At 48.6% G+C, this 19,287-nt stretch overlaps 1 protein-coding gene across 1 annotated transcript in view; it reads left to right on the top strand.

The window, feature by feature from the left end:
- Positions 1-956: 956 nt before the first annotated feature.
- The window catches only part of ERICH6B (glutamate rich 6B), a 53,142-nt gene continuing 34,811 nt past the window's right edge, over positions 957-19,287 (top strand). The window contains exons 1-3 of the mRNA XM_040266712.1: positions 957-1,347; positions 8,073-8,118; positions 18,833-18,893. Of these exons, the coding sequence (XP_040122646.1) occupies positions 1,005-1,347; positions 8,073-8,118; positions 18,833-18,893 (450 nt within the window). The 5' untranslated portion in view covers positions 957-1,004. The remainder of the gene's footprint in view (positions 1,348-8,072; positions 8,119-18,832; positions 18,894-19,287) is intronic.

Here is a 19,287-nt window from a genome sequence, read left to right as displayed (position 1 = left end):
ATAGATTTCAAACAAGAATCAGTCCTTCCTGGGGCTTCCCTGAGGCTCCAGTGGCTCAGCCCCCGTGGTTCCAATGCAGGAGCTGGAGGTTCGATCCCTGGTCGGGAAACGAAGATCCTACATGCCACATGGCACAGCCAAAGATAAGAATAAAATTATTTTTTTAAAGAAATACTTTTTAAAAAGGAGAATTAATCCTTCCTACCCTCAAGAGGTTTACATTCTGTTGGAAAGACAGATGTAGAAATTGTTTAATATAGCAAAATCATTACTTTCATGGAAATATAGAAGGTATAGAGGAATATGGAGGTATATGGAGCCTAGGGTGGAACATGGAAGACCCCCTGGGCAGATGTAAGTGCTCACAGTTGTTAAATCTGGGGAGTAAAAATAAGTGTTTGCTGAGTAAACTGACTTTGCTAAGGGGGTGGTGCTTCCAGCAGAGGCTGCAGCCTGGGGAACGTGCCTGGCAGACGTCCAACCATAGGGACCTTGACAGATGTCCAGCCACAGACCAAGGCCCCGCCCACAGTATCCAGACCTCTTCCACTGTGCTTGTCACTCTGTGTATGGAAATCTGTTTCTGACTGTTTTTCTCCCCAGTTTGAAACTCCTGGGAGACAAGTCTGTGTTCTGATTATTGTAGCAATAGTATTTCTTAATGAATAAGCAAGTCTTCTAATAATGGCGCCACTAAACACCAATCACTCCCTCACTTTGCAGCCCTCCTGGTTGACTTTGTGTCATTTCAAAGGTGATGCCTTCAGCTGTGGTCTCTCTCCAACCAGCTCCCAGAGGGTAAACCCTCCGTCTCCTCTCTCTGTGCCTTTTCATGGGCCACCAGGTACTGATCTACACTCTCCAAGGGCCATCCCAAGACCACTGAGTGAAATGAGTGCACGATCTGCAGTAGGTCATCACTGACTAACGGGTTTTTATTTCTCCCTCGGTTGCCAGGATGATGCAGTACTGACTGCCTGCTGCAGAAGGCTTTCATCTGCTAAATGACTCCCAGCATGTCTGCTGAAAATCTTGAGCCATCAGGAACACCACCTCCTCACCCTTCCACAACTTTCCACCACGACACGCAGACCTTCTCCTCGAAGGAAGAAGGTACTAAGGGAGATGAGCAGAGTTTAACAGAAGGTGGTCTTTTACTTCCTGAAGAGGATGAGACTCCAGAGAAAGACCAGTACCTGGAGGAGGAGGCAAATTACCTGAAAGGGAACAAGTATCAGTTTGAACAGGATTATCCGTATGAACAGGATTATTGGGGCCATAAGGATCTGACGAAGAAAGAGCTCCTGGAAGGGAAAATGTTTCTGTATAAGAAGTTTCTGGAAGCAGGTGAGTATCTGGGGAGGACATCCCATAGGTGGTGGTTCTAGCTCATCACAAGGCCCAGGAAAAAAAAGAACAGGCTTGAGTTAAAGCCAAAGCACAAATGATCAGTCCTATTCACCATGCTGACAGCCTCATGAATCATTTTTGACCAACCTACTCATGACTTCAATAGCTGCGCCCCCAAGCCCTGAGCCTACCAAGCAGACAGGGAGACCTGATGATCCAATGGGAAGCCTCTGTTCATAAAAAGCAAAACTAGACTAACAGAACACACCCCCTAATTTGTATCTTTTCCTTTCCTTGTTGCACAAGTAATACATGTGCATGGTGGACATCTGAGAAACTGTATACAAGTAAAAAGAAAAAAGCAAAAGCAAAAATCAGTCTTATTCAGGGTCTTCCCCGGTGGTCCACTGGCGAAGATTCCACACCTCCACTGCAGGGGCCGTGGGTTCAATCTCTGGTTGGAGAACTAAGAGGCCACGTGCTGTGTAGCCAAAAAAATCCACTCCCATCCAGAGATGATAATCACTTTCGCACTTTGATTATGTCCTCCCCAGACACTGTATAGTGCTTGTAACCTGCCCTTTAAGGCATATTTATTTCTATATCATCTGCTGTGCTGTGCTTAATCGCTCAGTTGTGTTGGATGACTTGTTGACTTGGTAACACATTATGGAAATGTGTTCTAGAAAATAATTAGAGCTCATTAATAAAATTTAGCCTATGGATGTAGCCCGCCAGACTCCTCTGTCCATGGGGATACTCCAGACAAAAATACTGGAGTGGGTTGCCATGCCCTCCTCCAGGGGATCTTCCCAGCCGCGGGACTGAACCCAGGTCTCCCGCATTGCAGGCAGATTCTTTACCATCTGAGCCACCAGGGAAGCCCAAGAATACTGGAGTGCCTCTCCCTTCTCCAGGGGATCCTCCCGACCCAGGAATCAAACTGGGGTCTCCTGCATTGCAAGCGGATTCTTTACCAGCTGAGCTACCAGGGAAGCCCCTTCTATATCATAATTACATATAAATATTACATATTTATAGGAGTATCATTTCACACTTTCAATTTCCTACACGTCGTTTTAATGGCTACATCACATTGTATTATATTTTAAACCGTAATTTTTTTTGGCCCCACTGTACGACTTGCAGGATCTTAGTTCCCTGACCAGGGGCTGAACCCACAGCCCTGGCAGTGCAAGCACCAAATCCTGACCACTGGACCGCCAGGGACTTCCCCAAACCATAATATTTTTCATTGGTTTCCCATTACTAATCATTTATTGCTTCTGTTTTCTGTTACCTTTTAAAACAGCATGTTGATAAATATCCTTATAGCTAAATTTTATTAATGAGCTCCAATTATTTTCTAGAACACATTTCCATAATGTGTTACCAAGTGAGCAAAGACTAGGATGCTTCCCTGGGTGCCCATTCAGACCCTGGAAGGCATCATCTTACCCTGCTGGTGGGTATTTCAGTTCAGTTCAGTTCAGATCAGTCGCTCAGTCGTGTCCGACTCTTTGCGACCCCATGAATCGCAGCATGCCAGGCCTCCCTGTCCATCACCATCTCCCGGAGTTCACTCAGACTCAAGTCCATCGAGTCAGTGATGCCATCCAGCCATCTCATCCTCTGTCGTCTCCTTCTCCTCCTGCCCCCAATCCCTCCCAGCATCAGAGTCTTTTCCAATGAGTCAACTCTTCGCATGAGGTGGCCAAAGTACTGGAGTGACTTTGGAGTGATTTCTCTTATCCTAAGGCTCACATTTTTCCTGTACCATTTCTGCAGTTGGCAACTTTTCCTTAAGTTGGGTTTTATCATTTGGGCAGTGGTCTCCTTGTGCTATTGCTCCAAGTGGGTAACATGCATTTATTCACAGGCCACACCGTGTCTTCCCTTGACGTTATGACTTCATGGCCCTATCCAACCAGCAACAGAAAGTTGAAAATCCAGGTCATCTGCATCACCTTAACGCTGACCTAGAACTATTTTCTGGAACAAGCAACCATCTCAGGCAGCTTGAATCTTTAAATCCCAATCTGACTGCGCACAACCCACATCCTAAAAGCTGGGTGGTTTCGGCAGCCACGCCGGTGCTTCACCTTTACATCCTATCCACCAAATCATGACAGATGCATCAACACGTTCATACTGCCCTCAGCAGTTTAGTCAGTACAGTGGAGAGGTCGTTCCTCTTGCGGGGAAATTCTCTTCTGTGTGTCTGCACCACTGAGCTCCCTCTCAGGATCCTAACAGCCCTGTTCTTCAAGTACCAAGGGTAATTCTAATACTGAAAAACAGCATTCAAGCCATTTCTTTTGCACAGTATGAATCAAGCATTCTTCACATGTCCCCGCTCTGTGTCGGACCTTCGTAAATATATTACCCACCAGAGTAGGACAAATAGAATGCTGTCGAGTGAATGGAACTGTGTGTAAAGCAAAAGCTTTGAAAATAAATGCCCTGCTAGCAAATATTGGTGAGGCACTGAAAAAAAATACAAAACTGTAGGAGAATACTACAATGCCTTTAAAGGCACATGCGAGCATGTCTTAGTCTATGAAAACTCAGGGTACCAAGCCAGACTGTACAAACCAGGTTAAGTTAAAGGGGTTTACAAGAGGCTGTTTAATTTTCAAAAGAATTTACATCACGATTTCTTTATGCAGAATTTCTCCCCAAGACCTTAAAGATGTAACTGTTTATCCTTTGTTTTGAACCTCAGTGTCAAACAAGAGTGCTTTCCTGACTCATAACAGATGTTCAGTAAATGCAAATTGGATCAAGTTCAATTTCATTCATTTCACAAAGCCAGGTGTATATATAGACACACACATACACAAACACATTTTTTCTTGCCTTTTTTTGTTTTCATTTTGATTTTTAATTTTTATAGTGGGGTATGGTTGATTTACAATGTTGTATTAGTTTCAGGCATACCGCGTGGATCAGTTATACGTACACATATGTCCACTCTTTTAGATTCTTTTCCATATAGGCCATTACAGAGTTTTGAGTTCACTGTGCTATCCATAGGTCCTTATTAATTAACTACTTTACATATAGTAGTTTGTATATGTCAATCCCAATCACTCATATTTATTTTTAAAAACAGCATTGTGAATTAATTAATCAGTGTCTATAAAATGAACCCACAATGACAAATAGGCTTCCATATCCCAGGCTAATGGATGAATTATTAGAGGTCAGTGGTGAAGCACTGTCATGAGATGGATTCTGATACCTCATCTGGCCTCAGAAGGAGAGAGTGCCACGATCCGCTAGTGATGTCTGCCGCAGCATCAGGAGAGGAGGAGGGAGCCTGATGCCATTTATTGATTTGGTGGCAGATGTGGACCTGTCACAAAGAGCACTTCTTTCTTCCTCTCTCAAGAGCTTGACTGCATAGGTGTGAACACCAGTTCTCTCCCATTTATCTTGCATGAGTTTGGGCAAGTCACTTAACTGGTCTTAGTTTTCTTAGCTGTAAATTAAGGATAACATTGAAAGTTGCTCAGTCGTGTCTGACTCTGTGACCCCACAGACTGTAGCCTACCAGGCTCCTCTGTCCATGGAATTCTCCAGGCAAAAATACTGGAGTAGGTAGCCTATCCCTTCTCCAGGGGATATTCCCAACCCAGGTCTCCCGCATTGTAGATGGATTCTTTACTGTCTGAGCTAGCAAGAAAGCCCAAGAACACTGCAGTGGGTAGCCTATCCCTTCTCCAGGGGACCTTCGCGACCCAGGGATTCAACCAGGGTCTCCTGCATTGCAGGCAGATTCTTTACTAGTTGAGCTACCAGGAAGGCCTGTAGGGATAACACTAGACCTACCTTATGTGAAGATTAAAGGGGTTAAATTATGTAAAGCATTATGAGCTATGCCAGTCATATAGCATTTTCAGCATATGACCTATGTAAGTATTAGCTATTATTATAATATATTATCATCCCCTTTACCACTGACTTGTGACGGGTAGGTAACATCCCCTGGCCACATTGCTCTCTTTTGTAAAATGGACATAACGGAAAGACAAGAGAAAATGCAATGAACTAGGGTGTGGGAGGAATCTGTCCCCAGCCAACTACTCTGCAGGCAGGTCAATTTCACAGACTCTCATTGCCCTGGACCAATCAGTGTAGGGTCAGACCAACAACCCCCATCCCCTCTCTTCTTTAAAGGGATGATTTTCTCCATAGTTTGTGAGAAAATCCAATAAAATTGGATGAGCAAATTGAATATTAATGCAGCATCAACTGTTGCTGAATAATCAATAGTCACGTGTGACGGATCTCCCTGGATTTGAACTGGGAGGTTCCAGATCTTTTTTGTGAAGCATGGGTGTGAACCCGGGGGTGTCAGAGTTAGAAGATCCAGCACAAGTGTGGGTCTTGGACTTGGGCATGTCGATTACCTCTTCCAGGTTTCACTTTTGCCATGTGAAAAAATACCCTGTGACTGTGGCAATGTTCTTTCATTTTCATTCTGAAAATGCTTGGAAAGCACTCCCACACCACACAATTGTCAGGTGTAAAAAGGCATGTCTGATCTCACAAGGTGCAGGAAGGTTCTAGAAGGAAGAAATACAATCTACATTTCTGACATGCTGTCATAGAACAGGAAACCACCCCACAACGTGGTCCCTTTTGTTTATTTAGAACCTAAGACCTTCCTATGATATGCTCCTCTGTCCGTGGGATTCTCCAGGCAAGAATGCTGGAGTGGGTTGCCATGCCCTCCTCCAGGGGATCTTCCCGACCCTGGGATGGACCCGAGTCTCTCACATCTCCTGCACTGGCGGGCGGGTTCTTTACCACTAGCGCCAACTGGGAAGACCTTCCTAAAGATGAACTCTGCTCTGCGACAAATGATGCTGTAGGGATGTCACAGTATATTGATTCATAATGTTTCTACTTAATGACATTTTGAGACACACAATCCACGGGATTTGATTTTCTTACCTCTAGCTAGCTCCTCTTGGGCGGCTCTGAATGCTGTTTGACTTAAATGCTATAATTTGGTTGCTGTTTCCAGGTGAGAGTTGGCATCCCAGGGACCATTTCTAAATGGGGAACTTAGCAATTCTGTGTATTTAAAAAGAAAGGCTTGAGATATACTGATAAGGCAGAGACAGGGGAGACAGACAACTTGTCAAGCAGCAAAGTTCACAAATAAGCCAGAGCTTCCCAATCAGGGTGCGTTGAGTCAGCCACTACTGGGGAGAGATGCTGGGTCTCCAGTTCCCCCAGCCCCCACGCTGCTCCCATACAAACAGCATCATTCTCTATGCCTGTATTGTCCTGAAGGTTAGGAATACAGTCCAGTGACATAGGGTATACAGTGTACATTTCAGTCTTTATTTCCATCAAGTCTTCAGTCACTCTTTACCTCCCTCCTCCTTTTACAAATGAGGATCCTGAAGTCTGAGAGAGGGTATGTGACTTCTCCAAGGCCATGGAAAATAACTAAGAGTCAGGAGATGCTCCCAAGCCTTCTCTTTCTCTTCTAATCTCTTCTCTTTTTCTCCTTTCTCCCCTCCTTTCATCCTTTGTTTCTGCTTTTTCATAAATTATATGCCTATTTTAATTTGAGAGGAGTAACATAAAATGAAGCAAAATCTACTTCTGTCCATTTTCTCGTGGAAAATGTGAAAAGTAGAAAGACATCACCCAACCTACCAACATCCGAATATAAATAAGGCTGATTCACATTTTAGCAGTTTTTATTCTGTCCCTCCTGCTCTCATTTCTCGCGTGTTTGCTGGTGGTAGTGGTCCTTGTTTTGTCTTGATTTTACCATTTCAAATACGCTGTATATACAAGCTTGTATTTAACTTTTGTTACTTAGTACTGTGACCTTCACCTTTGGCCATATTGCTTAATGTTTGTAGCCATCGTTTTATTTTTTAGTATTGACTTATTATTGTTATTTGCTTTGGCTGTGTCGGGTCTCGATTGTGTCACGCGGGATCTTCCACTGTGGCAGGCAGTCTTCTCCAGTTATGCGGGCGGGGTGGGATCTTAGCCCCCCGACCAGGGATCGAACTCACACCCCCTGCACTAGAAGGGGGACTCTTAACCACTGGACCACCAGGGAAGTCCCTGTAGATATCATTTTAATAGCCAAGTAATATTCCTCAGTAGTAGCCTATCTCATGGGTGAACTATGGATAAGTGTTGAACATTTAAGTTTCCCATTCAAATTTTCTGATTCTCATTTCTTTACACTTCCACTGTGCCATCCTCTATTACTAGAACCGATGCTCTATTTTATCCCAATTGTACCTGAAATTCTTGATGTCATATCATTCAAACCCAATAGTCAGGTGATTAAATGACACAAATAGAATTTGTAAAGTTAAATATTTATGTCCTCTGAACCTCAGCCTCTTTCCTGTATAGAAAAAAATATCCTTCATCCTGTGACAGAGGGGGGACTCTATGATAACCCAAAAGATTAACAAAGCAAACCTGGATGTCCCAAATCCACAATTTCATGAAAATTACCTTCTTGAGTTCTAATTTTATAAAAATTTTAACCTCATAATTTCTAAAGGAAATGATTAAGAGAGAGAACAACAACAAAAAACAAAACAAAAATTCTGTAAAGCAGGGCTTCTCCACCTCAAACCCAGCATCACATCATTAATGACAGGTTTTTTAACAGAAGACAGTTTCCTTTTTCTCCCCTAACATTGTCTTTCTTTTATTTTTTCCAGCAGACTTCAAGGCTCATTCTTCACAAACCCTGCCTGGTCTTAGAGCAAGGTAAAAGTTTTTTTTTTTTTTTCCGATAAATCAGGGTGAAAATTCATGCTGTGGGTTGACGCTTCGTAGCCTTTGTAATCCCAAAGCCTGGGAGCAGGGGTGAGAGTGGGTAGGGGTGCAGGGAGCAAGACCTCCGAGAAGGGGCAGTCTCCTAGGAGTCACACACAAAGGACCTCCCAATACTATTCCCCTTTGCCATTCATGCCACTCACAAGCTGAGAGATGAGCCCCAGGATCCAGAGCCCTGGGCACCCAGAACTGTGGAAAGAGCAGGGGCCAGCTGAGTCTAGAAAGGTTAGCGTGGGGAAAGACGGCCAAGGGCCCTGGGCATCGCTTGTAGTGAAGAGGTGCGTGAACGCCGCAAGGAAATTGCCATCTTCCTCACTCAGGTGTATTCCAACCTCCAAATGATCGTGTGGTGAATATTTGTGGAACTCCTGCCACAGGGCTTGACCCACACTAGATGGTCACTGCGAGAGCCGTGGACAGAAGCCTCTGTGTGCTCCGCTCTGTAGACACCCCTGCGGGGCAGGGAACACACAAGCTCTGGTTCACAGTCTTCGTCCCCTACATCCGCCCCAAAGGATGACTGGGGGAAGGCGGTCACTGACCTCCAGCGGGGAAGTGGGTTGACACTAGATACAAAGAAAGCGCAAGGCTGGCTGGGTTACACTGAGAAGCAGGAATGAAACCTGCTCTAGCGTGCAGGGAAGACATAGGTTATAACTTGAGGACTGGGGCTCCGTACAGGGGCACCCCCTCCACCTGGTGAGGTCGGCTCCCCACTTCCATCCTCCACCAGCCCCTCTGTATCATGCTTCACGCTTTCAGAGGCTCAGCATCTGCCAGGACCACCCCACTACGCCAATCCACAGAGGGAGTGCTTTCCGGAATCCCCTCCACTTCAGCCATTGACATTCACAGAAGCAAGCCACGTGACGCTGAAGAGGCCTGGCAGTGAAGTGACTGGTCAGGCTGTGATGGAGAACAGGGACCCCAGAGCCAGGGTGCCGGGGTGTGAATCTCAGCTGCTCCACCCAGACAGCTGTGTGCTGCAGGGCAGCCGCTTTATCTTCTGCCTTGGTGTTCCCATCTGTAAAATGGGGACAGGAAGAGTTTCTGCTTCCCTGGGGTTGTGTGTGTGTGCGTGCACATGCACACTCAGTTGTGTCCGAATCTTTGTGACCTCACAGACTGCAGCATGCCAGGGATCCTCTGCCCAGGGGAATTTCCTAGGCAAGAATACTGGAGTGGGTTGCCATTTCCTCCTCCAGGGGATCTTCCCCACCCAGGGATCGAACTTGAGTCCCTTGGGTCTACCTGCATTGGCAGGCAGATTCTTTACCATTGTGCAACCTGGGGTGGGGCTGTGGTGAGGACTAAACAAATACTACAATATTCAGAAAACTAAGATCATTGCATCCGGTCCCATCACTTCATGGCAAACAGATGGGGAACCAGTGTCAGACTTTATTTCTTTGGGCCACAAAATCACTGCAGATGGTGATTGCAGCCATGAAATTAAAAGACACTTACTCCTTGGAAGGAAAGTTATGACCAACCTAGACAGCATATTGAAAAGCAGAGGCATTACTTTACCAACAAAGGTCCATCTAGTCAAGGCTGTGGTTTTTCCAGGGGTCATGTATGGATGAGAGAGTTGGACTATGAAGAAAGCTGAGTGCCGAAGAATTGATGCTTCTGAACTGTGGTGTTGGAGAAGACTCTTGAGAGTCCCTTGGACTGCAAGGAGATCCAACCAGTCCATTCTGAAGGAGATCAGTCCTGAATATTCATTGGAAGGACTGATGCTGAAGCTGAAACTCCAATACTTTGGCCACCTGATGCAAAGAGCTGACTCATTGGAAAAGACACTGATGCTGGGAAAGATTGAAGGCAGGAGGAGAAGGGGATGACAGAGGATGAGATGGTTGGATGGTATCACTGACTCAATGGACATGAGTTTAGGGCGAATCCGGGAGTTGGTGATGGACAGGGAGGCCTGGTGTGCTGCGGTTCATGGGGTCTCAAAGAGTCGGACACGACTGAGCGACTGAACTGAACTGAACTCGTGGGGGTGCAGTGTAGCCATGGTTACCACCCGGGGTATGTGCAGTAAGGGCTGTGGGTCACTGTTAGCCTCCATTCTGCTCCCCAAGAGCCGCCACGTAGAAAACTTAACACATGTAGGACGAGGAGCAGGATGCCTGGTCAGCTTTGTTCCCAACACAAGTGCCCGTCCAGTCTTTCAGCCGTATTGCTGCTGAGTGTGCTTCTGTCCCCAGGCCTCCCCTGGGTCTACCCCCAGGCAGTTCAGTTTGGCTCCCCAGGGTCCAAGGCTGAGCCTGGGGTGCTCAGAGAGGCCCTGGATTTTCCTCACCCAAGGCTGCTAAGAGACCGAAATCTCCACAAATCCCTTTGGGCAAGAAGTGTCCCACGGGTGTGTTTGCTAAGGTCAGCGGGGAGGGGGCACAGACTCAGGTCAAGTGTTTCCTGGGTTCCTCGTAAGCAGGAAAGCACCTGCCCCCAGCCCACGCACTTCTGCACACCTGCCGTGACGGTGCCCGGGCACACACCAGGGCCCGTCTCCGCTGTGAGGCAGCTGCAGGAGCAGACATGGACTCTAGGACCAGGGCTCCGTCCTGCGTCCCTGCATTGCTGATAAAGCAGGGCGCTGGTGTTTGGCAATGCAGCCTGGTTTCCCAGGTGCTAAGGTCACAGCAGAGCCCTGGCAGGCACCCCAGGGGACCCTGCATCGTCCCAGCCCTGGGCAGGCGTGGCAGGGAGGGCAAGTGTACACGAGAATGAGCATGACCAGAGCGGCCCTCTGTGACCTCAAGCACAATCCTGGCGCCTGTCAGCCGGCCGCTTTGACTTCTCAAGGTCTGTCCACAGGGACTTGTATTATCTCCTTGAATCCCAGCAACATCCCACCAGCAGGATAAGACACTGAACTCAAAGGAGTCCCATGATGCGGCCTCAAGGCCGAGAGCAGGGCAAGACTTGACATCTGCTGGGAAAGCTCACCCTTCTCCGCTAGTTCTTGACCCCTGTGGTCACTTGACTGAAACCCGCGCATCTTGCCGCTTGCCCTGGGGCCCCTGCCCAGTAGCGCACCCTGAGAACACAGCCACTCTGCCCGGGCCTGCCGGCCAGCACAGACCCGCCCCCGGGCCCCGGGAGGTGGCACAAATCTGCCTGTAACGCCTGCAGATGCTGAAGGGAGAACGGCGTTCCTGTGGGGCCTTCCCTGCATCAGGGAACCCTGAGCCCCACAGGGAACCAGCCCATCTCGTGAAGGGCCGTTGAACTTCTTACTCTGCCTCTAAAAACAACACTGCCTCTAAGAGCCAACGCTGCCCACTCCCATTTTGTCCTCACCTATGGAGATCTGGTGCCGGGGGGAAATATCTAAAAGGTGTGGAACACTGGGGTATGGGCGTCTTTTTGAATTACGGTTTTCACCGTTTGGTTACCATGCGGGAAGCTGCTCTGTAACACAAGGAGCCCAGCCTGGCACTCTGTGACAGCCTAGCGGGAGGGGCTGGGTGGGGTTGGGGGGGAGTTCAAGAGGGAGGCGTTATACGTATTCTTCTGGCTGAGTCACAGTGTGGGACGGCAGAAACCAACAGAGCATAGTAAAGCAGTTATCCTCCAATTAAAAAAAAAAATGGTGTGGAAACCAAGGCATGGAGAAGTCAAGGGGCTTACCCAAGGTTACTCCACTCTACTCAGAAGAGCCAAGACACCAACTCGGACCAGCTGACTCCAAAGTCTACTTCCTTTCTACCGTCCATAGTCACTGCCCCCTTATCAGCTGGGCATTTCCCTCACGCCTGCCTCTGCCAACGGGGCCAGTCGACATGACATGACTTTAGAGTCAAAAGCCCCTCTCATCCCTCCGACGTGGTTTCCTGCCTACTTAGCAGAGGTTCCTGAGGAAGGGCACAATGCGAGGCAGGGTGCTGGGACCCTTTTCGATCCCGAGCTCCCAGGTAGCAGGGTCTGCAGCTCACACCCAAGGGCCTGTCCTCGGGCCCTGCAAAACCTTCCCTGAAAATGGTGCTGGGTGCAGTGGGTGGACTGGCAGGCACAGACCCCAGTGGTTGACTTGAAGCGCTGTTCTGCTCTGCCTGAGGCAGCCATGAGGTGGGAAGGGCGACTGGAATGAGCAGGGTGGTGAGCCGGCAGGGGCAGAGAATGTTCTGGAATGCTGGACTGTCCATTACGGAAGCCTGGCCTGCTGGCTTTTGAAGGCGTCTGCAGATCCTTTCACTCTAAGCGAGGCAGCACCCAGAATGGCCCACAGGGCTACTTTCCATTCCCCTGGGATGGTCCTGGGATGGGCGGAAGTCTGCGCGGGCCAGGGAGCAGCTGCCGCCACCCCAACCTCCCTGCAGGCAGCAGCCGTGGGGCTTCTAACCCGGCCCCTGCCTGGAGGTGGACCGTCTGTGGCTGGCATCCTTCGGGTAACCACCTTCTTCACTGTCCTTCCTCCCACCCCCTGAACCTACCAGCAGCAGGCCTCTTCTCGAGGACACGATGCCATCCTCATCGTTTATGACACATGAGGGAGAGTTTCTGACGTCCCAGGACCAGAGCACGCAGACAGAGTGGATTTATGAAAGCAAGATGGGTACGGGACCCCACTCCCCACATCCACCTCGAGGCCAGGCTCCAGGGGTGCTGAGGAGACATGGCCCCGCGGGGGTCCCATGGAGGTGGAACATCGAGGCTGGAGCATTGCCCGCCAGACTGATGGTGCATGCAGCTTCCTGGGCCATCCTGTTCCCGTGACCCCCCTCCCTCCATCCTAGACCCCCTCAGAGAAAGGGCATCAGCAGAGTGCTATGTACCTTCTCCCATCTCCCCTGTCCCTTTATTAGTTTTCCTGTTCTTGTCCCACATGAACACAGGCCCTATTTCCTGCGGGGACACAGGCCATTTCCTTCCCAGATTACAGGCCAGTGCCCTGGGGACAGAGCCCATCTCTAAATAATCACATGGTGAGAGGACTGGGACCCACCCCAGAATCTCTATCCGCGTGTGTGGTCAAAGCCAGCCCTGGTTCAGAATGAGCCAAGACCATCCACAGCAGGAATTTGTGTGGCCACAATTAGGAGACACTCAAGAGACAGTTTGGCGAGATTGCACTGAGGATCTTAATTCTCAGCCCAGCTAAGCCCAAAGGCCCTTTGCCCTAGGATCCTGGGAATGCACCCCTGAACGGCATCTTCTCTCACCATGATTAATAATTTAAACCCAGCCTTAGTGAGATTGATCCATCACAGCGTCACACATTAGTTTCACATCTGTAGTCATGGCAGCAGTGAATTGGATTCCCGACCGGCACCTCACTTCCCTGCCCCCATCCGTGCCTGCTCAATTTTGTAGCTCAAATGTGGCTTAAATGAAGTTACGAGCCAGAAACCCTATGAGGGAGAAGGGGCAGCGGAGGCAAGCCCGCACGAGCCAGGAGTTCCAGGGTGCTGGCTGCCAGCACACGATGGGGAGGATTTTACAGGCTAAGTCGGTGCATGTGGGGTTTGTGTCAGGGTTTGTGCTCCGATGGAGCCCCGAAAACTGGAACCATTTCAGAGTCAGTAAGCGTGATGGCTGGGGGAAAAAATCTGAGCACTTATCTAAATATTCATAAGCAGGATTCTGGAAGTCATTTACTGGGTAATCGCCTGTAAAGTGCCAACGCTAAGCCTGAAAGGAGGTGGGCTAGGGAAAGGAGACAGAGGGAGGCTGAGGTGGGGGAGGGGCACCGGGGCCTGTTCACTCCACAGGGCACCTTCCTTCAGAGAGGGGCCCTCTGGAAATTTGCCACGTTCATTCACGATCCTTTTGGTCTCCAGGCTTAATTATAGAGCCAGTCACGTCTGGATCTAATTTAGGTTTTAAGTGCTCTGTGTATTTGGACTGTAGGGGCATGTTTTCCAGCCAAGTTCTCTTTCCACTACTGAGTTCCTTTTTGATGACACCGCATGACGTGTGGGATCTTAGTTTCCCCAACCAGGGATGGAACTGGGGTGCCCCCTGCAGTGAAGTGTGGCGTCTTAACCACTGGACCACCAGGGAAGTCCTCAACATGTGTTCAGTGTTTAGCACAAGTCTGGCCACCCACAGCAATACCTACTGATCAGATCCTGTGATGCTGGTGGCTTGGACCGAAGGTGTGGAGTGTTGAGCCTCTAAGCCAGGGTCAAGGTCACACCCCAGGCTCCTGCAGAGACATGGGGGTGGTGGCTACAGCCGAGATCGGAACACAAAGAAAAGTCAGCAATTTCCTAAAATGTATGAAGGTTTTTCTTTTCCCTTCTGCCCATGGTTTACAATCAGTCTTTTGGAGAATGCTAAAATGATAACTGGACAGATTTTACTGGCAATAGCTACATGATTGTGTCTGGCCAGTGGAATGGAGCAAAGAGACTCATTAAGAGACTTCTCTGAAAGAGTGAAGAGTGAAAAGGAAGTGATGGGGAGTGGGGTGCCAGGGGAACCCCAGAAGTATGGAGCTCCAAACAGGAGGTCAGATCTAGTTAGGAGAAGGTGGAGTAAAGTGACACAGGGAAGATGTTCCGTGTGTGACGGGGACGTACCCCCGCCATGAAGAAAAGCCAGTCCCCCTGCAGCTGGAGGACAGGATACTAAGGGTTCCTGAGCATGGCAGATGCAAAAACGAATCTGATTGGCCCAGGGCAAAAGCCGCCCATCCACTAGTTGGAGAAACACAATTGAGGCTAAAGCAACTCAAAGCGCTGGTTTTGTGGGGGGCAGAGGGTCCCCAAGGGTGAGCAGAGGGGAGTGTTGGTGGCGATGGTGCTCAGGGTCCAGGACTGGGCATCCCCAGCACCCGCTGCCTGTAAAGATGCAGATTCCCAGGCTTTCTTAACAATCCCTGCCTGCATCCTTAACAAGATCCCCAGAGGATTCTCAGCACAAGAGTGCTGGAGAACCAGCGAAGCTCTAGGGTAGAATGGATTTCATCGGTGATAGATTCCTATTTTTAAAGCCTCTTTTTATTATGGGACTATTCAACCCCATACTCTCCATGGAGTTGAAACTCACCATTCAGAAAACTAAGGTCATGGCATCCAGTCCCATCACTTCATGGCAAATAGATGGGGAGACAATGGAAATAGTGTCAGACTTTATTTTCTTGGGCTCCAAAATCACTGCAGACAGTGACTACAGCCTGAAATTAAAAGACACTTGCTCCTTGGAAGGAAAGCTGTGACAAACCTAGACAGCATATTAAAAAGCAGAGACATCATTTTTCCAACATAGGTCTGTATAGTCAAAGCTATGGTTTTTCCAGTAGTCATGTATGGATGTGAGATTTGGACCATAAAGAAGGCTGAGCACTGAAGAATTGATGCTTTCAAATTGTGGTGTTGGAGAAGACTTTTAAGAATCCCCTGGACAGCAAGAAGATCAAACCAGTCAGTCCTATAGGAAACCAACCCTGGATATTCATGGGAAGGACTGATGCTGAAGCTGAAGCTCCAGTCCTTTGGCCAACTCATGAGAAGAGCTGACTCACTGGAAAAGACTTTGATGCTGGGAAAGACTCAAGAAGGAGAAAGGGGCAGCAGAGGATGAGATAGTTGGATGGCATCACTGACTCAGTGGACATGAATCTGAGCAACCTCTGGGAGATAGTGGAGGACAGAGGAGCCTGGTAATGCTACAGTCCCAGGGTTGCAGAGTCAGAGAGGACTTAGTGACTGAACAACAAATGCAACCCCAGGCACCGGAGACAGCACTTTACATGGACTCTATAAACAGCACTTTGAAACAAACATGGAGGTATAACACCCAGATAAATAAATCCTTGAAACCTATTACTACAGAGAGTGGCAGGTCTGACGTGGAAGGAATGCTAAAGGCACCAGAAATGCCTCATGGCTTGGGTGATGAAGCAGGCTGGAGGAGGACCGGAATGACTATTTATGGCCCCAGGTGTCTACACCGCCAAGCACAGAGCAGGATCATAAACAAAGTATACCAGAAATTCTAACACAGAGCATTATATCCCCGCTGGTAGAAATCCTCAAAACTTGGTGCCTCCCCACACACACAGACACAATAAGCACCCATAAATATTTGTTACATGCTTGTGAAACTGCTGTTGAGTCCTCTTCAGACTCCCGATCAGATATGATGATGAGAGGGTGCACCCTTCCCTCAGGAGACGGTCTTGGTTGGCAAGGAGCCGTATGCAGACACTCGTACACGTGGAGAACAGTCTATGATCAACCTGGGCCAAATACTGAGAGCAAAATGACCAGGAGGAGCCAGCACAGGGTCAGTAAGAATCGATCAAGGACTTCCCTGGTGGTCCAGTGGTTACTAATCTTCTTGCCAATGCAGGGGACACAGGTTTCATCCCTGGTCTGGGAAGACCCCACATGCTGAGGAGCAATGAAGTCCGTGAGCCACAGCTACTGAAGCCTGCCCGCCTAGAGCCCGTGCTCTGCAACAAGAGAAGCCACCGCCACGAGCAGCCCACACGCGGCCACGCCAGCCGAGACTAGAGCAAAGCCCGTGCAGCAACAAAGACGCCGTGCAGCCACAAATAAATACTTTAAGAAAAAAGAGCAGATCGAGTGATGCTGGCTCTTACGTCACTTTGTGACAAGGTCATTAAATCAGGAGCTGTGGTAAAGCAGGAGGCCTGAGTTCCAAAACATGTTTCATTTTCAGAGCCTTCCTGATGTTGCTACAGACAAGATAGACAAACGCGAGGTGGGAGCATCACGATCATGACGGCGTGGCCGCTGTGGAATAAGCGTCCGAAGAATCTGTGTAAGGATCGAGTCCACCCATTTTCCAGTTGGGGGCCACGGTGCTCCGTCCAGCACAATATTTTATCATAGACTCAGATACAGATGTAGGAGGAATACTGATATCTGTACACAACTGGAGGCGGTTGAGTCATGATGATAATGTGATCAGATTCTGAAAGATCTTGACAGCCAGAAACACTGGATCAGGACTGGCTAAATAAAATAGAATGCTCATTTAGATTAGACCCTGCTTGTAGGCCCACAGATACAGAAAGGAGGACAAGGAGGGAAAGCCCTGTCTGGTCTAGATGACTTACTCAACCACAGGCTCCATACGTCAACAGGATGACTGATGTGACAGCCAGAAGCTTCATATAAGCAGAAACAACTACAAGGGTTTGTAGAGGGAGATGAGTCCTGCTGCAGCCTGCACCCCAAGAGCAGCCCAGGGCGCTGTTCACTTAGAAGGATTCCACCCTCCATGGGGACCAGAAGTGGACTAGCTGGGACTCAGAGGAGAAGCTGGTGTGAGGCCGGCCTGGAGGTAACATCGCCACAGACAACTGCTGAAGCAAACGAGGGCGTTAAGTCTGGAAGACACGTGAGTCTGAGACAGAATAAGTGTCTTCGAATACCTGATGAGCTGCCACACAAAACGAGAAAACGAGACCTGGCCTCCCCATCTGCACAGAAGGGCTGGAACAAGGCAGCTTGAGGAAAATTGGTTAAGAAAAGGAAACGGGTCCCAACAGCCGGAGCCGTGCACAGTAGAATGCATATTCTTAGTAGTCAGAGAACTACTTCCCTGGTGGCTCAGATGGTAAGGCATCTGCCTATGATGCGGGAGACCCGGGTTCGATCCCTGGGTCGGGAAGATCCTCTGGAGAAGGAAATGGCAACCCACTCCAGTATTCTTGGAGAATCCCCTGGATGGAGGAGCCTGGTGGGCTACAGTCCATGGGGTCCCAGAGAGTTGGACACAAGTGAGCGACTTCACTTTTCAGTAGTCAGAGAGCTCTCTGTCTACGGAGGGCTCAGTCTTAGCTGACAGGCTGGCAGCATGGATCCTGCCCTCGTCAGGGAGGCTTTGCATCCATAGACAAGATCCATGTCCACAGACAGGGCTCCAGGTAGGGGTCAGGGGAGCAAAAAGGAGCAGGGATCACACAATTCAAGAAAACATTGGCTCAGATGGTAATGAAACTGTCTGCAATGCAGGAGACCTGGGTTCAATCCCTGGGTCAGGAAGATCCCCTGGAGAAGGGAATGGCAACCCACTCCAGCATTCTTGCCTGGGAAATCCCATGGACAGAGGAGCCTAGCAGGCTACAGTTCATGGGATTGCAGTCAGATATGACCGAGCAACTAACACTTTCACTTTCAACCAAGAACTTTAGGAAAGTTCTCAAAAACTATAGTAACCTCTCGTGGCATAACTCATCTGTACTAGCCAGGCCCCAGGGCCTCCCCACTGGCCCTCATTCTGCTCCTCTCTGGGAGCTCTTGATCACAAAACACAAGAGACATCCACTTCCTACAGTGACAGGTGTACCCCGTTATAAGCCTACACAGCCTGGAAGCCACTTGGCTCTGTGGTTCCTATAGACGGAGGAATACCCTTCAGGTCTCCCCAGCCATCCCCTCTGTCCTGGGGACCCTAACTGACCAGACAAGAAGAGGGCCTGCATTTCCCAGCCACTGTTTACTGCAGCCCCAGAGTAAGTCAGCAAAGCTAAGAGGAAGATATGGGCAAAGGAAGCCCATATATATACCAGCAGTGGCCTCCAACTCAAGTTTTCTCCTCTGTGGATCAACTTTGGGTGCTAAGAAAGAACCTCAGACCCTAACTGTCCAATATGAACCCAGTGAAAAGTATAAGGTTAAAGCTGTCAATGGCCATCTCTTCTGTCATTTAACAGTACTTTCAAAATCAAGATCTCCGGGAGAGGAAGAATCAACAATGACGCTGGCCACCTTCAAGTCTGAGTCACAAGGTATCATTTTAACTTTACGATTTTACAATGATTTTAAATGACTCATGGAAGCTTCAGGTCCATCTATGACATGGTGAGAAGCACAGAATTAGCATGCATCAGGCCAGAGAGAGTCCTCGAGTAATCATTTTAGACTAGGGCAACCTTCATTACGGTCAGTGGGCCAAAGCCTTATTTCTAGAACTTGATGGCAAGGCTCAGGGAAGAAATGTCACCAAAGGGTAAAATGCTTTTAATTGTGAGTTAAAATCGAGTATTGAAAGGGGAGGGAATACTATTTGATTACCCATACTCAATTTGTTCCATGATATCTACTGTATATGAAATTATATTTATTGTATACCTACCGTGTACTCGGCAGTGGTATGTCCATCTTCATA

This window comes from Oryx dammah, unplaced genomic scaffold, assembly GCF_014754425.2.
Source record: "Oryx dammah isolate SB20612 unplaced genomic scaffold, SCBI_Odam_1.1 HiC_scaffold_24, whole genome shotgun sequence".
Taxonomy (NCBI): Eukaryota; Metazoa; Chordata; class Mammalia; order Artiodactyla; family Bovidae; genus Oryx; species Oryx dammah.
The sequence above is the reverse complement of the archived record's forward strand: the minus strand, read 5'-3'. Positions and strand labels throughout refer to the sequence as shown.